This window comes from Eleutherodactylus coqui, chromosome 13 (assembly GCF_035609145.1).
Source record: "Eleutherodactylus coqui strain aEleCoq1 chromosome 13, aEleCoq1.hap1, whole genome shotgun sequence".
Classification (NCBI taxonomy): Eukaryota; Metazoa; Chordata; class Amphibia; order Anura; family Eleutherodactylidae; genus Eleutherodactylus; species Eleutherodactylus coqui.
In genome coordinates, this window is record NC_089849.1 from 37,272,504 (window position 1) to 37,289,385 (window position 16,882).

The following is a 16,882-nucleotide window of genomic DNA, read 5'->3' on the forward strand; positions in this document are numbered from 1 at the left end:
ATCAAGTTCCAATCTTTAGCTTCGTATTTTCTGCCATCCACATGGCCGGCTGCAGCATACCGCAAAAAATACACTTCAGCACGAAAATCCCTTGATCGGTAGAAATCCTCGGAATGACCGCTAATGCTTAAATAGAGCCAGCTGTCTTGTTTTCCCAGCGTTGGACGCAGCTAAACTCCCTCCCCTCCCTTTTTTCAGCTTCCATAAGAGTCTATGGGAGCTTCCAGCGTATCTCGGTCAAAGATAGGGCAAAACCTATCTTTGGACGCAGCATATAAATTCAGTGACCGAAAACTGCCGCCAATGTTCTATTTTTAACGGCGCAATTTTTTTACGCTGCTAAAAACCGCTCATCTGAATGAATACATTGGAATCCAATGCTTCAGATGGTCGCGATTTTTGCCTGATTTTTGGACACCGCTTATTAACTGTGTATATTTGGTCATTTGAATAAGGCCTAAGCCTCTGAGGATGCTAAACCATGTCTCCACCCATTATTTTGGTGGAGACATAATGCACCAGTACCTGTCCCAATATGTATGCAGCACAGGAGCGATCGAGGGGACAAGTGTTTGGCGTTAAAGTGCCCGACAATCATTCCGTGTAGAAAGGCCCTAAAGCCGTTCTCACACATAAAAGCAGCAAAGCGCCGCAATTTCAAATGCAGCCCTTGCCACGATTATACTTTTGCTTTCGGCCGCAGCGTGTTTTAGCGCACCCGTCATTGTGATTGGTAATGAGGTGCGCTATATGACAAACATATAATAGATTCCTCTCGAAAATGACGGTGCTCGAAAGTGCCATCCAGTGCCGTGATTGAGTGCATGACTGGGAGGTCGCATTGATTTCCATGGGAGTGTTATACTGGGATTAACGTGGTGTTTAAAACATCGCGGTAAAAAGCGCCTCTTAGGCTAGAGCTACACAGTGATTTTGACTGTGATTGGGGTCACGTGACCAAAACTACGGTGTAGTGAAGCAAAATTGCACTGCCATTAAACTCAATGGAGTACAACTCGCAGTGTAAGTTGCTAGTTAACACAACCGCAACATTGTGGTAACCTGCGACTAGCGCTGTGCCTCCATTGAGTTCAACGGTAGTATATTGATCATGCTTCCTCTGGGGATTAAAGCCCTGCAGGCTCTGGACGTGACAGCTCCATGCTGTTGCTTCCCGGAGGTAGCCGACAACCTGGAGCTGTCATGGGGGGCCGCGGGGAGCCCCCCTCAGTAATGTGATCGGTGCTATTCAATGAATAACATTGGATTTGCACAGATTTCAGATATTGCAATTATTATGACTTTTTTTTCAACATTTTTCAGATTTTGTCGCTTTTAATAAATATCCACAAATTCTTTCGGTCTCTTTTTACCACCTAAATGAAGTACACTATATAAAGTGTGTCACAAATTACTTGGATATGCAAAACCTTAACGGAGTTATTCTATGTTAAAGTGACACATGTCAGATTTCCAAAATTTGGCTTGGTCATTAAGGCACAAAGAGGCTTGGTCACTAAGGGGTTAATCATACTGCAAATACAGTAAAATTCCTTTAACCCCTTCCCGCTCCAGGGCGTAAGATTACATCCTGGGAGCGGGGTACTTCCCACAACAGGGCGTAAACTTATGTCCTGGGGATAGCGCGGGATCACATATGATCCCACGCTATCCCGTAGCGGGAGGCAGCTGTCAATCACAGCCGGCGGCCCCCCGCTGTTAACCCCTTCCCTGCCGCGACAGTGAAAGAGTTCACAGAGGGAGCGCGCTCCCTCTGTGTATCCGGCCGCCTCTCGCAATGTTATCGCCAGACACTGGCGTCCTGTAGTGCCAATGCCTAAAATCGCTGTATAAGCGATAAGGCATGGCAGTAGCCCTGCCATGCCTTATCACAGCGATCATCAGGGCTGTGGTCAAAGTCCCCCAGGGGGACACAAATGTTGTAAAAAAAAAAAATTTTTAAATGAATTTAAAAAAAATGTAAAAAAACGTTAAAAAAACCCTTTTTTTATGCTTTTTCTCATATTAGCTTAAAAAAAGGTAAAAAAAAATTAAAACCCCACATATTTGGTATTGTCGTGACCGTAACGATGTGTACAATAAGTTGCACATGCTTTTGACTATGCACGGAAAAAAGCGTAAAAAAAAACGCTAAAAAACTGAGGCAAAATGCTAATTTTTAGCATTTTGCCTCACTAAAAACGCAATAAAAGTGATCAAAAATGGATTGTCTTATTTATGCTGCATGATTAACGCTGTAAAAAAAAAAATAAAAAATCTATGGCAGAATTGATGCGTTTTCTCTCCCTGCTATCATAAAAAAAATAAATTAAAGTTTTACAATATAGTCCATGTACCCAAAAATGGCATCATCAAAAACTACAGTTCTCCACGCAAAAAACAAGCCCTTATTTGGCCGCGTCGACGGAAAAATAAAAAAATTATGACTTTTGATAAATGGAGAAGAAAATCCGCCAAAAATCCTTGCGTCCTTAAGCCCAAAATAGGCCATGTCATAAGGGGTTAATCTAAGCACCAGTAGTCTAGTGGTTTTGGTCGCGGCCAGGTTTGTCATGTAGCTCGAGCCTAAAACATACTTAAGAAAGCAGGGGCAGATATAGCATCTCACAGTAAGCTACTTTCTAAAGGCCCATTTACACGCAACGATTATCGCTCAAAATTCGTGCAAACTATGGCATATGAGCGATAATCGTTGCGTGTAAATGCTGCCATCGTTCACTCTTCGGCTGCACAATGATTTTAAGGTGAGCTAAAAATCCATTGTTCAGAGAGAGATAACAGGGACCCTTATGATTAACACTTTATGCAAAACGATCGCTAAAACTGTCAATCTTTCAATCATTTGAAAAATTGTCTATGCGTGTAAATGAGCCTTAAGACACATAGTTAAGAAAACATTTAAATTCTATTCTTTCTGAACAAATTTTTAATTTATCTGCTTCCAGAAATCACAGCTGTCACATGGAAGATACCAAGATGGCGTCCAAGATGGTCAAAAATGAGGTACAATAACAAAAACATTTAAGAGCTCGTGTCTGATACCAAAACGCATGTCTTAATTTACTAGAAAAGCTTGATGGTTTGTGTGTTAAAATGGTGGCATGACGTTCTGGCCGACTGCAGACGAGCGGGTTGGATCCGGCGGTGGGACCCGACCCGAGCGCCTGCAGGGACGAGTGCGTACTCACCCGCGCCCGGCGGCCCCGGCTCTAATAGAACATGCCGCGGTTTGTTTGCCGCGCGAGATTTCACGCGACCAAACCGCGGCCGTCTGCATAGGATTGCGTTTGTTAACGCAATCCTATGCAAGCTTTCAGTGGCGGAAATCCCGCGGCGGGATTTCCGCCCGTGTGCAGGCGGCCTTTCCCTAGATAACGGAAGCAGGTGGGTGGGTGGAGCCTGTACGCCAGAATTCGGAAACCTACATTGGCTGTACATATTAGATTCATGTATGTTCAGACCATGTTTTACTTTATGTCCTTGGATTCCATATGACGTTCGGTATGAATCCCTGAAAACGGGTTACAGATGGTTTTTAACATCCTAATCCTTATGAGCGATTAGCTGCTACTGAAAGTGCTTGACATCAGCTTAAGTTCCTTCTATATGGCCCAATAATTGGGCCTGGGCATTTCGCCAAAAATTGGGCTGTATAAAGCACCCAATGATCACCCAACAAACGAGCAAAGAGCGATCAGCTTGTTTGTTGGCTGATCGTTCAATATCAGAGGGCATTCGTCTGTAGATTTCCATGTGTGAACAGGGAGATATGGCCTGGCCTATGGGGATGAACGATTATAATAGTGATCGTTTGTCCCCATAGGCCAATTCTCAGCCTATGGCTTCGTTCACATGAGTGCATATCGGACGGCGTTTTCATGGCCGGCCGATATGCGCTGTGATCTGATGCAATGGATTATTTCCAATGCATCAGATCACATTGGCGTATTTGTGAGACGTAAAAACGCCCGGCCAAGCCAATATAGCGCCGGGCGTTTTTACGTCTGATCCAAAACATAGTTCTGGAACTATGTTTTGGCCGGAATACGTCCAGCCGTTGCACGGGCTCCTATGGGAGCCCATGGCAGCGGCCATAGGTGGGAGGGAGTTTAGCAGCGTGGGTGCTCCCCCCCACCCGTGCAGGCTCACCTGTTTTCCTCCCCTCTCGTTCTGTGCAATGGGAGGGGGTGGAGCTAAGCGCTGTCCGCCTGCCTCCTCCCATTGATGCTATGGACAATGGGTGGGATGGAGGCGGAGCTAAGTGCCTGCCCTCTTCCCGCCCCTTGTCCATAGCCATCAATAGGAGTTGGAAAGGCGGACTGGTGCTTAGCTTCGCCCCCGTCCCACCCCCTCCCATTGCACAGAACGAGGAAGAGAGGTGAGCCTGCGATGGGGAGGAAGGGGAAGTGGGCAATGGCCTGGTGAGCTCAGCGCAATTCACCAGGCTATATGAATGGGCGCACAAACGTTTGATTTGTGCTCCCGTTCACCAAATCTTTCACTAGCAACGTAGAGTATATCGGCCGGCTGTAAAAACGGCCGGCCGATATGCGCTCGTGTGAAAGAAGCCTTAGTAAAAGAAAATGAAACGAGCATCAATTGACGTGTGTTGATCGGCACTCGGGACATCAATCTGAGAACTCTTCCCGACCCCATTGAAAACTCATGAATGCTTGGCCAAGTCCAATGTGAATGTGTAGAATGGGGGAAACAGCCAGCGGATGACCATGCATATGAAGGTTTATGGCTAGCGTTAAAGTGCGTTTAGATGGAACAACTGTTGTTCCAAAAATCGTTCAAATGAACAAAACTGAACAATTGTGGGCCAACGACTGACTGCCGAAAAAGAATCGTTCACTTCTCGTTTGTTGTTCAGTTTCAGCCGGCATAAAAACCATCATTGGCTGGTTCACTTGTTGTTGCGTTTAAACACATAGGAATGCGACTCATTAAACTATTCTCAAGGATGATCTGCCTGTCTTAACAAGTTGGTGATGTAACAAGTTGCTGATGACGTCACTAGCTGGGTTGCTCGGGCAAATGGGAATCCTGCAGTTCTCATAGTGTCTAAAAGGGTCATTAGTGTTTCTATGCCTTATCATTTTGATTGGTGCAGTAACAACAGCTATAAGTCTGGAGCCCAGGGCAGGAGATACATTTGTGCTGCTGTACTTTGCTTACAATAGATACTTTTCATTGCCATATTGTGACAAATCCATCAGTTTTATGAGTAGGACTAGGTCAGAATAAGGCCGGGCTCACATCAGCGTGTTGTAAAGTTTTGCATGTAGAAGGCTTCATTCACACGAGCGTATATCGATGCAGACCTCGGCAACCCTGGCTCACGCCTCAAGTGCGCTTTATCCAACGGTGCTCTAGCTGTGCCGAATGGCTGTGGAGAAAGTCGCAAATGTCCACGAGCTTTCTCCACTACAAATTCATGCTCAGAACCTACAACCTCGCCCTCCACCGTGCGAAACAAGTCTACTTCACCCTTCTCGTCTCTTTAGTATCGCACAACCCTAAACGGCTCTTTGATACCTTTCACTCCCTTCTCAGCCCAAAATTGTAGCCCCCAGTGCCAGATCTCAGTGCTGAAGAGTTGGCTGCTTACTTCAAAAAGAAAATAGACGACATCCAGCAGGAAATAACTTCCCAATCTCAGACTAGCCCTGACCCTAGTCTTGTCAGTAACAGCCCCTACTCGCTGTCTATACTCAGACCAACGATAGAGGAAGAAATCTCCAGATTTCTTTCCTCTGCTTGCCCCACCACCTGCGCTAGCGACCCTGTTCCCCTCACACCTCCCTCCGGTCTCTCTCCCCCGTGGTTATCTCCCATCTCACCACTATATTCAACCTCTCTCTGACCTCTGGCATTTTATCCTCCTCTTTCAAACATGCCATCGTATCTCCACTGCTAAAGAAACCGACTCTTGACTCGACTGATGCTGGTAACTACCGACCCATCTCAAACCTCCCCTTCATCTCCAAACTACTAGAACGCCTGGTTTACTCCCACCTCATAAGCTATCGATCAGAAAACTCTCTTCTCAACCCCCTACAGTCCGGCTTCTGCCCCTAACACTTAACAGAAAGCGCCCTTACAAAGGTGTCAAACAACCTCCTGACTGCCAAATCGAGGGGTGACTACTCAATATTGATACTCATCGACCTCTCCACAGCATTTGACACTGTTCACCAAAAACTCCTCCTCACTATGCTTCGCTCCATCGGCCTAAAGGACACTGCTCTCTCCTGGTTCTCCTCCTACCTATCTGACCGCTCCTTCAACGTCTCCTTTGCTGGCTCTACCTCTCCTCCTCTTTCACTTGCTGTTGGGGTCCCCCAGGGCTCGGTCCTTGGCCCCCTCCTTTTTTCCATCTACACAGTCCCTATTGGACAAGCCATCAGATTTGGCCTCCAATACCACCTTTATGCTGACGACACCCAACTATATATCTCTTCCCGTGACATCTCTGCACCATTCCTCCAAAACATCACCGACTGTCTGCTGTCTCTAACACTATGTCCTCTCTCTATGACCTAAAACGGAACCTCTCGAAAAGTGACCTACTGGTGTTTCCGCCCTCTACTAACCGACCTCATCCTGACATCTCCATCTCAGTGTGTGGTGCCACCATAACTCACAGACAGCACGCCCGCTGCCTTGGAATCCTATTCGACTCTGATCTTGCTTTTACCCCCCACGTCCAATCTGTGGCCTGAACATGTCAGCTGCACCTCAAGAACATCGCAAGAATCCACCCTTTCCTCACTGTGAACATGCTAAAAGCACTCACTGTTGTTCTCATCCACTCTCACCTCAACTATTGCAACTCGTTGCTGATCGGCCTCCTCTGCTCCAGACTTTACCCCTTCCAATCCATCCTGAATGCGGCAGCCAGGCTCATCTTCCTGTCCAGCCGCTACTCGGACGCCTCTGCCCTGTGGCAGTCGCTGTACTGGCTGCCTGTCAAATACAGAATTCAATTTAAACTCACTACCTTCATCTATAAAGCTCTTTATGGCACTGCACTGCCCTACATTGCCTCCCTCATCTCAGTCCACCACCCAGCCTGGGCCCTCTGCTCTGCTAACGAAATCAGACTGAGTGCCACTTTAATTTGAACCTCTCATTCCCGCCTCCAATACTTCTCCAGAGCAGCACGGTCCTCTGGAATGCGCTACCCAAGACTATCTGCGCAATTCCTGATTCACAAAACGTCAGATGTGCTCTAAAAACGCACCTCTTTAGGGAGGCATATCATATCTCCTAAACCAAACCCCTCTGTACTCCGCCTGATAACAGGCTCCCTGTCCTAGTGACTACAACCCTGCTAGCCGCTTTCAACCACCCCCTGCAGTCACACCGATTCAGCCACCACATGGCTTAATGTCTGACTATTGTCAATGTGTATAGCACCCCTCACTCCCCACCCCGCCATACCGTGCACATCTCCAGCCCTTTACCTTCTGCATCACTCCATTATTTGTAGTATGTAAACTCATTGGAGCAGGACCCTCACCCCTACTGTATCCAACTGATTACTATGTAACAGTGATTTTTGTATTTTTGGCTTTCTGTATCCCCCTGTTTTTGTAAGCGCTGCGGAATATGTTTGTCGCTATATAAATAGATTATTATTATATTGGCTGCCATTTTCACGCCCGGCTGATATACGCTGCCCATCTTATGCATTGATTTACAATGCATCAGTTCAGATGGGCGTATTCCTGCAGCATAAAAGCGCCCGGCCGGTCAAGATAGCACATATGGTGCGAACTTTGACGGGCGCTTTAACTCCGGCCAGGAAAGATAGTTCCTGAACTATCTTCTGGCCCGGAATACGGCGGCTCCCATAGACTCCTATGGTAGCTGTCGGAAAAGGGAGGTAGGAGGGAGTTTAGCAGCATGTCTCACATTGCTGGCAACCAACAAGGGGCGGAGAGGGAGCAGGAGCTTAGCACATTAGCTCCTACCCCCTCCCCTTGCCGAGAGCCGACGAGGGGATGGAAAGGTGGAGGCAGTTTAGCAGAGCTGTCTCCCCTCGCCCGATGGTATCCCGAGCTCTGTGTATATGCACCGGGCCCGGGCTGTCTGAATGGACACACAAACTGCAGATTTGTGCGCCCATTCACATGATTTTCGGTCGCGCTGGCTTATGGCCACGTATGGCAGTAATTTTTAACTGCGCATTACAGCATATCTCACACACACTTCCATGCACAGGCTTCTCGGTTTCATTTTTGTTTTTCATTTCCTATATTTGGTCTAATACCCACTGTCGTATTTCTAGTCGTTTTACGCAGTGGAAATCCGGTGTTGCCCCGCAGCTATTAGGTTCTATTGTACTCAATGGAAGCCGTCCGTCACGCTATACTTCCGCTGTAGTACAGCAGAACTATCGCATGAATACGTCATGTATTGTACTGCGCATGCGCGCCGGCCCTCCATGTGGGACATGTCCAGTGGATCCGGAGTGGTAAGTATGGGGTTTTTGGGGGTACGCCATTGCGGACTCTGCTGTGATGTTGAGTGTTTTGTATGCACCCATAGGGCTCTAGTGCGCATTATATGCAGTAAAATAGAACATGCTGTGTTTTTTGGGGTTTTTTTTTACACCTGTATTATACGTAAGTGGCAATGTATCAATGAAAATCAATGTACTTCCATTGACTCCATTATGCGTGCGTAATACGCAATGAAATTACACTTGTGTAAGCCTGCCCTAAATTTTCAGCCCTTGCACATAAACAAGGTTTCTATTTACTGACTGCAGGCAGAGTTCTTCAGCACTGTGGGGAGTTGAAACACAGGATGAATTAAAGTTGCAGAATATTCCATTGTGCAATAATTATAATTTACATAAAACTCCATAATCCTTTCAAGCAGTTGAATAATCCTTCCATGGGCCAGAGGATTTTAAGGTCCTGGTCTGCTAAGGATGGTACTTGATGTAGAGTGTGGAGTTAAACATGCCACTATTTGTGATACATTAGCATTTATTCATGGTGGGTGAGGGGTGTTGAAACTAATTTTGATATGGGCGAGTATTTCCATAGGAGATACACACTTGTGTATTGATGCTAGGGTAATAAACCAAACGAGGGAGGGGTGGTCTCTGGGGTGTCTGTCCAGATAATGGATAACACCTTGCAGGGAGCTTGATGCTAATTAGAGTTGGCCTAATCTCATTTGCTTTAGTACTTCAACAAGATTAAGATAGATTTATTTAGATCCGTGATTATTCCACATCAGCCAATTGATAGCTTTAACCCTTTAGTAAATTCCAGTAACATAAATGGTGCTGAGATATGCAATATTCTGGATGGTCTGAAGGTCATATGGGGGGAAGCGTCTATTGGAATATGAAAGCTACCTGTCAACTGTAGATTATTTTATTTAGTTTCTTGACACTATTGACAGATTCTAAGAATTTCTAGACTACTGGCGCTCAGATTAAGGGGATTTTACTGTATTTGCACTCAGATTAATATATGACCTGTCTGTTCTGCCATCTGTGTAACGTTTGCTATGTCTATATAAAATCTTAGAATCTGAGGGTTCTTGGTGCGAGGAATTAGGGATAAAGGTCACCTAGGTGAAGTAGCTGGTATGGGGATCAACACCCTGGGAGCGACCAGCTGTTGTCTGACTCCCTGGTGCAAAGTATATACTGGAGCTCAAGGTGGTTTTGCGTTGGCAGACTGCCTGTTAGGGACGATCGGCGCTCGTTCAGCTCTGCTTACTGCGTTTTATTGCGTGTTTTTCTCATGATAGACAATAGGAGTTTCGAATGTTAAAAATTAGAGATGAGCGAGTATACTCGATAAGGCAAACTATTCGAGCAAGTAGTGCCTTACTCGAGTACCTGCCCGCTCGTCTCTAAAGATTCGGGTGCTGGCAGGGGGCGGGGAGGAACGGAGGGGAGATCTCTCTCTCCCCCCTGCTCACCGCCGCAACTCACCTGTCACCCGCGCCGGCAGCCGAATCTTTAGAGACGAGCGGGCAGGTACTCGAATAAGGCACTACTCGCTTGAGTAGTTTGCCTTATTGAGTATGCTCGCTCATTCTTATTAAAAATGCATCGCTTGAAAATCGCAAGTTTGTGCTTTGCGATGCAATAAAAAGGAGGCTCCATAGGAAAACATGGGAGATTAAGAAAAAAAAATTAAATAAATTCATTTATTAGCCCCCACCAACCAATCTGGGTTCTCATTTTACCGACCTCGGAAGGATGAGTTAACCTTGAGCCGGCTACCTGACTCATGTGGGGATTGAACTTGCAGGTCGTAGGCGAGAGCTTACACTCTGCACCACACAGAGCATGCCGTGATTTTTTCCCCACTGTATTGCATGAGTGAAAACATCGCAAATGGGAATGAAACCATTGGTTTCGTAATTCTGCGGTTTCACTCACTCTCGCATCGCAGGATTTAATTGCAAGTGTGAAGGCCGGCTTCACACGGACGTATTTGCAATACGCAGGGAATAGAACCCATTGAAATCAATCATTCCCATTTCTGTATTTTGCGTCCGTATTTTGGTCGCACAAAAAAGAATAGCTCATGCTCTATTTTACTCCGTATTTGCACGCCGAAGGTCCCCGTAGAAGTCAACGGGGAGTGCGCACAGAGATGCGTGAAACAATGCGTTATTGCGCTGGAAAAAGAACACATCTGGCACTAACTAGGCATTTCAATCGGTGCGTCTTTGTACGTCTTCAATAGCTTTCGGCTGACAGCTATTTCTCTCGGTTCCCTCTTGCACATGGATACCCAATATGATCAAGCGCTCATGTGTGTTACGTGGGGCCAATGGAGAAATCCACAGCCAGACAACTCTTGCGGCTTACCTTCAAGGGCATAAAACGGCCTGGTGTTGTAATTCAGCACGCCCAATTCTTTCCCCCAACATGATCAGGACTTGGCTCTCTTTTTGGCCTCCTACAAACAGCTGTGATTTGTTTACCGCGTGAGATTTCACACGGACAAATCGCGGCTGTCTGCAAAGGATTGCATTATCTAATGCAATCCTATGGCAGTGTGCACGGGTGGAAATTCTGCGGGAAATACCGCCGAGGAATTTCTGCCCGTGTGCATTTACGCTTTTCTAATTCAGAAGCTGGGAAGTAAGTCCAGGCAGCAAAAATTTTGTCCAAGACTAATTCCTTTTTCCATTGTGTCCCGAGACTCCTCTAGTATTCCCGTTATGAATGCTGACTCTAAGTGGGCTACTGTAGTTTATACTTGCCTAGCCCACCCCACGTGTCCGCACACATAACACACTTGCTGTCATCACAAGGGAAGTAAACATTTCCCCTGTAGTGGCCATGCTGTGAAATAGTATAATATTACATGGTGGCCAATGAAATAAATGGGCCACAGTGTAATACATAGGGCGTAATACAAGGTCCTCATCTGGAAAGTTAGCAGTACCAATAACTTTATATAAGTATTACTTGAGGGGGGTCAGTACTGGAGCTTCATGTTAACGACATTAGGGGAAGCAAAGCATTAGAGATTGCTGGCGGATTGCAGTATGATAATTGTATATGTAGGTATTCTATAACTGCGAGTAGTTCTATATGTGCAGAAATACGTATTGACACGAGTGACTCCCTCATTTTAGGACGACTTTGTACATGTTGGAGAGGAGAAAATGAGTGAAGACTCTTTACGAAAGGAGATTGAGAAATACAAGGTAGGTCGCTCTGTTAGTCTTAGGGGTATTTATTTGGGACGGTTATGGGGGCAAAATTCGCTCCCATGAACAAAAATGTGCGATAACAGTTACATCTAAATGCAAAGCATCATTTACTATTCATTTACTTCTCATTTGTCACTTGCTTTCAACCAGCATAAAAATTGTCGCCGACTTCTCGCTGCGTGTAAAAGCTCCCCCCTCAGTGTAATATGTGCTGAATGGAGTCAATGGACCTTCGTTGATCCATGCAATGAACATGTAGATACGCACAAGCAATAGATAGCAGCATGCACTATTGCTCAGCGTACCACGCAGCCTGAGATTAATACTTTTGTAAAGGCAGCGTATGCAATCCATTGTATATTGAAGTCTACGTGCTGCAGCTCGCGCGTTTCATCTGATTTCCAAGTAAGGCGTTAGTATGTGACAGTTCATTTGTATTGGATACTGTACTCCGTGTCACCTAGCCGCTGGCACCAAGTTGGCTCTTATTGTACTGGCAGAGTGTCGCAATATGACTTGACTAGATGAAACGTTAGATGATTATGTTAGAAAATGTAGCGATTGCCACGGATTTTCCGTACGATTGGCGCAGGCCCATTTAACGGGCTGATTTCAGTTCACTGATTGCAGTAATTCATACATGGCATTTTTTTAAAATTGCCATCATGAATATCTATATTGTTACACTAATTCATCTGAAAGCGATTCCCTTCGAAAATATTCGTGCGGTAACGAGCAGCTCCACACACATACCCTCGCGCAACGTAGGAAATGCTCGATTGTTTAATATAAACACGGTCAATGCTGAATGATAATTCATTTGCTTATTGTTTATTTCATGCAAGCATGAAAATTCTCGTTGGCTCATTCAGTTTAAATACTGATCGTTCATTCTCATTCGACTGAATGATTTAGGGCTAATGCCCATGGCCGGATTTCTGCCGAGTGAAACGCGGCATGCCCTATTTGCTGTGGGAATATTCACAGACGGCTTCCATTGTAGTCAATGGAAGCCACCCGTCACGTTATACTTCCGCTGTAGTACAGCGGAAATATAGTGTGAATACGTGCCCCGCCCACTGCATCATGTGACACCGCCGACGTGTCGTGCTGTACTGCGCTGGCAGTGTCATGTGGGAGCTACGCAGCGAATTCGGAGGAGAGTATGGGGCGCCGTGACGGACTCCGCTGTGGTATTCTGCTTGCAGAGCCCGTCACGGCCGTGGGCATGAGCCCTTACCAAGCAAACAATTTATCTGCATGAGCGAACTCTTGACATCGTTCCATCGAAAAGGGCCCTTACCTTACAAACATGTGGCCTCACTCCGAAGATGTACATTGAAGTTGTGGGCAATTTTAGGGTGCGATAGCTCCTTGAGCGGTGTTCAAACCATAAAGATCCTGACATATTAATTTTTTGCCCCAGAAGAGGCAGAGGGTCTTCTTTTCAGGGGGATGTCCTATCATACTTACAATGTGATGGCTGTAATTGGCTCATTGAACGTCGCAGTGATTGGTTCTCGAGCACCGCGGCTCAGCCAATCAGAGCAATCCCTTGCTGGAGGTGGGGTTTACAATCCTTGTTACCAGCAAGCGATCATCTTTTGGCATCTGAAAACTGGAAGGAAGCCTGCCAGAACTGCGGAGGCCTGCGGGCGGGACCCGGACGGCGCCTGCTAGGTAAGTATTGCTATTTTTTTTTCATGTAGTGTAGCTAAGGCTTCTATTCAGGGTAGTTCTTATATTTCAAGCCCACCCACTCCTGAAAATCAGTGTAGGGCTTATTTTCAGGAAACTAGTAGTAGGTTGGTGTCACAATATAGACCAGTCCTGAAAATAATCTTCCCAACCTTATGTAAATTTGCAGCCATGACTGCACATGTGAAGTCTTTCTATGCTGTGTCAAAAGTACGACAGAGGTGATATCTTTATTGGCTAACCAGAAAAATGATATATGCAAGGTTTCCAGGCTACTGGGCCTCTTCATCAGACTTGGGTACTACAAAGAGGCCTAGTAGCCTGGAAAGCTTGCATATATTTTTTTTCTGCTTAGCCAATAAATATATCACCTCTATAATAATTTTGTCTATTTAAGAGTATTTAGAATATTTAATACAAGAGTATTTAGGTTGCTCTGGCTAACATGGGACCACACACTGTGTTCTACATCAATGCTGTGTCACATAGGAGCTGCTTCTAACACACATTTCCTAATCAGACTTAAGGCATCCCGGCCCTTATTGTCCTAACTTGTAAGTTCTCTGCAGATCCCATCCCCTGCCCGGGGCAGGAAACCACCGATCCCATTCCTGGAAGCCGCTTTGTTTCCCTGAAACCTTCAGCATTGTGTTTTCTTCATCACAGCAGTTCTGCACTTTTGTCCTATCAGGCACATTCCCCGATATGACGCATAGCTGGCATTCTTCACTCAAGCGCCGCTGATAGGGAACTAGAAACTGCCATATACAGTATAAAGAAGACCTAATGCTGGCAGCCCTTATGGATTGTCCTGGTGGGCAGGGGAAAGCCTGTTCTTTATTGTATGCCTGTATATATGGATATAGTCTCCTGCTGTGTGCTACTCTGCATACACCAGATAAGACTTTGCTAATCATCTACTATGCCAGTAAGTAAATGTTATGTGATCAGACCCCCACCCCCCACAGTGCCATAAGTGCACACCCAAGGCTTTCTGGTAGTATACTGTGAATTAGAAGAAAAGGGAAAAAAAAAAAATAGTAGCCCAAGGACTATTTTAGATGACCCGCCCTATTGGGCACAGATCTTCTCCAGCCCATCCCAGCACAATGGCTTCTGTGCTTTTACATGGGAATGATCATTGCTGAGTGAATGGCGGCAGCGGGTCGGCGCTCGTGCCAGCCCGCCTCTATTGACAGTATACAGTACCGGTCAGCAGTTCACTTTCCCGCATGCAGAAATTGAACAACGAATGAGAAGCAAACAAGTTCTATTTGTCGTTCATTTGGGCCATGCAGTTACACGGAACAAGAATCGGACAGATTGTCGCTGATCGCGGGAATCACAATGTCTGTGTAAAAGGATTCAAAACTGTAATAAAATCCCCCACAAAATCCAGGTATTACATAAGGATTTGGGGACGGAAATGTTGCACATTCCACTCTTGGCAGTGCCATTTCCTCAGCAAATCGGCATTAAAATCCATGTGTAAGCCGAGCGCGGGGTTGTGGCATAAAGCCACGAATGAATCCAGCCTTAGGCAACTGTATTGTAACGCGTCCATAATATGCATTGCAAGACGCATAAAACTCACAAAATATGAACTCTTTTTGGATGGAGTTATTCATACGACCGATTGTTTCCCTCACAGAAATGCTGCGAGGACAGAGGGGATGGAAACAAAAAACAAAACATCATGTTTTAAGAGTTTTGGCATTCTCTCGGAACGCCTCGCCCATTGTTTTCAATGGCACCTTTAAAGACATCGCATGGCAGTCGCATGCCGTACAATGTCCACGCAAGTGCAATGTGAGGCTTCCCATTGAAATCAATGGGAAACACTTGCAAACCTCTGATGCACCTGAGGATCACAATTACACGGAAGTTATGTGAGGCGTTTTTGAATGAAAACCGCTTTGCATCCACATGGAAAATGCACGTTGGGAAGCGCAACAGGCAGAGTTTCTGTGCCCGATATCGCGCTCGCTGTTGTGAATCTGGCCTTAGGGTGCATTTACATTGCTGAGTGCAATTGCTCTTTTGCAAACCTTTAATTTTCATGTGAGTGCAATGTGTTTTGCAAGAAAAATTGCATTGCATTCGCAATTTTTCCTATTCCGTGTGGGAACGAAAAAACCCCAAAACATTGCATCGTGCCCACAAGAAGCTCGCATGTACCTGTGAGTGCAATGGGATTTTTTTTTCTTTTCTACTCTCATAAGGAAGAATGAACTATTTTTAAAAACACAATTGCCAAAAATAGCACATGCTGCATTTTTTCTCTCACATTGCTGCTTCTCGCAGCGAGGAGAGAAAAATATATATATATTATAATCCTCACCTTTAGAAGCAATGGAGTCCTTTCCCGTGTGGTTGAAACCAGTTCCATAAGCAGATGTTAAAGGTTACATATATGGCCACAGTACACAATATACTATACCCGAAAATACACATACGTTATATTATACACGCACCTGCAAAGAGAAAAATATCACTAGTCAAAATGGTGCAACACAGTGCGGATACCGACCAGCAAGGCAGCCGCACCCCTTTGTATAATCACATATTTCACAATTTGCTTCTTTCAAGGAAGGTGATCAGCAAACTACTCAGCAGATCAGGGTGCAGCTGTTTGTGCATGCAGCGCTTCCAGTATTTCAAGACAGAGCCTCTGACCAGAGATGTAACGCAGATGTGAAACCGGCTTAAGATACAGATCATAAGTATACAGCCAGGAGGCTGAGCTGTGATCTCCTTCATTATAACTGTGATCATCATCAGTATATTTGACAGGAGTGTCTGTATTCCCCTCTAAGTAGTGGTAGATCCACGTAACACCATCACACAAGCCGAGAAATGGCCTAGAAAATCCATAACCCTCAAGTAGATCTCAGCTGGTCAGAATTGAGATCACAAAGCGGCTGAGATTAAGGCCTCATGTCCACGGGCAAAATAAGAATTAAAATCCGCAGCGGATTTTAACTCTTCTTCTGCCCGCGGATCCGCACCCCATAGGGATGCATTGACCACCCGCGGGTAGATAAATACCCGCGGATCGTCAATAAAAGTGATTTAAAAAAAAATGGAGCATGAAAAAATCTGGACCATGCTCCATTTTCATGCGGGTCTCCCGCGGGGACGGCTCCCGCGGGCTTCTATTGAAGCCTATGGAAGCCGTCCGGATCCGCGGGACACAAAAATCACATTTTACTTACCCGCTCCGGTTCTTCTCTTCGCCGCGGCGCCATCCTCTCTCAGCCGCGGCCGGATCATTTTGCTTCGGCTCGGCGCATGCGCGGGGCACGTCACCGACGTCATCGTGCACATCCGCCGAGCCGAAGAATGAAGATCCGGCCGCGACGAGAGAAGATGACGCCGCCGCGAAGAGAAGAAACGGAGCGGATCGGAGGTAAGTTTATTGTCGTTTATTTGTATTTTCAGCCCTCATGCC

At 45.9% G+C, this 16,882-nt stretch overlaps 1 protein-coding gene across 1 annotated transcript in view; it reads left to right on the forward strand.

The window, feature by feature from the left end:
- The window catches only part of IFI35 (interferon induced protein 35), a 44,803-nt gene that overhangs the window by 5,027 nt on the left and 22,894 nt on the right, over positions 1-16,882 (forward strand). Inside the window, exons 2-3 of the mRNA XM_066586409.1 lie at positions 2,967-3,024; positions 11,656-11,727. Coding sequence (XP_066442506.1) covers positions 2,983-3,024; positions 11,656-11,727 — 114 coding nt within the window. The 5' untranslated portion in view covers positions 2,967-2,982. The remainder of the gene's footprint in view (positions 1-2,966; positions 3,025-11,655; positions 11,728-16,882) is intronic.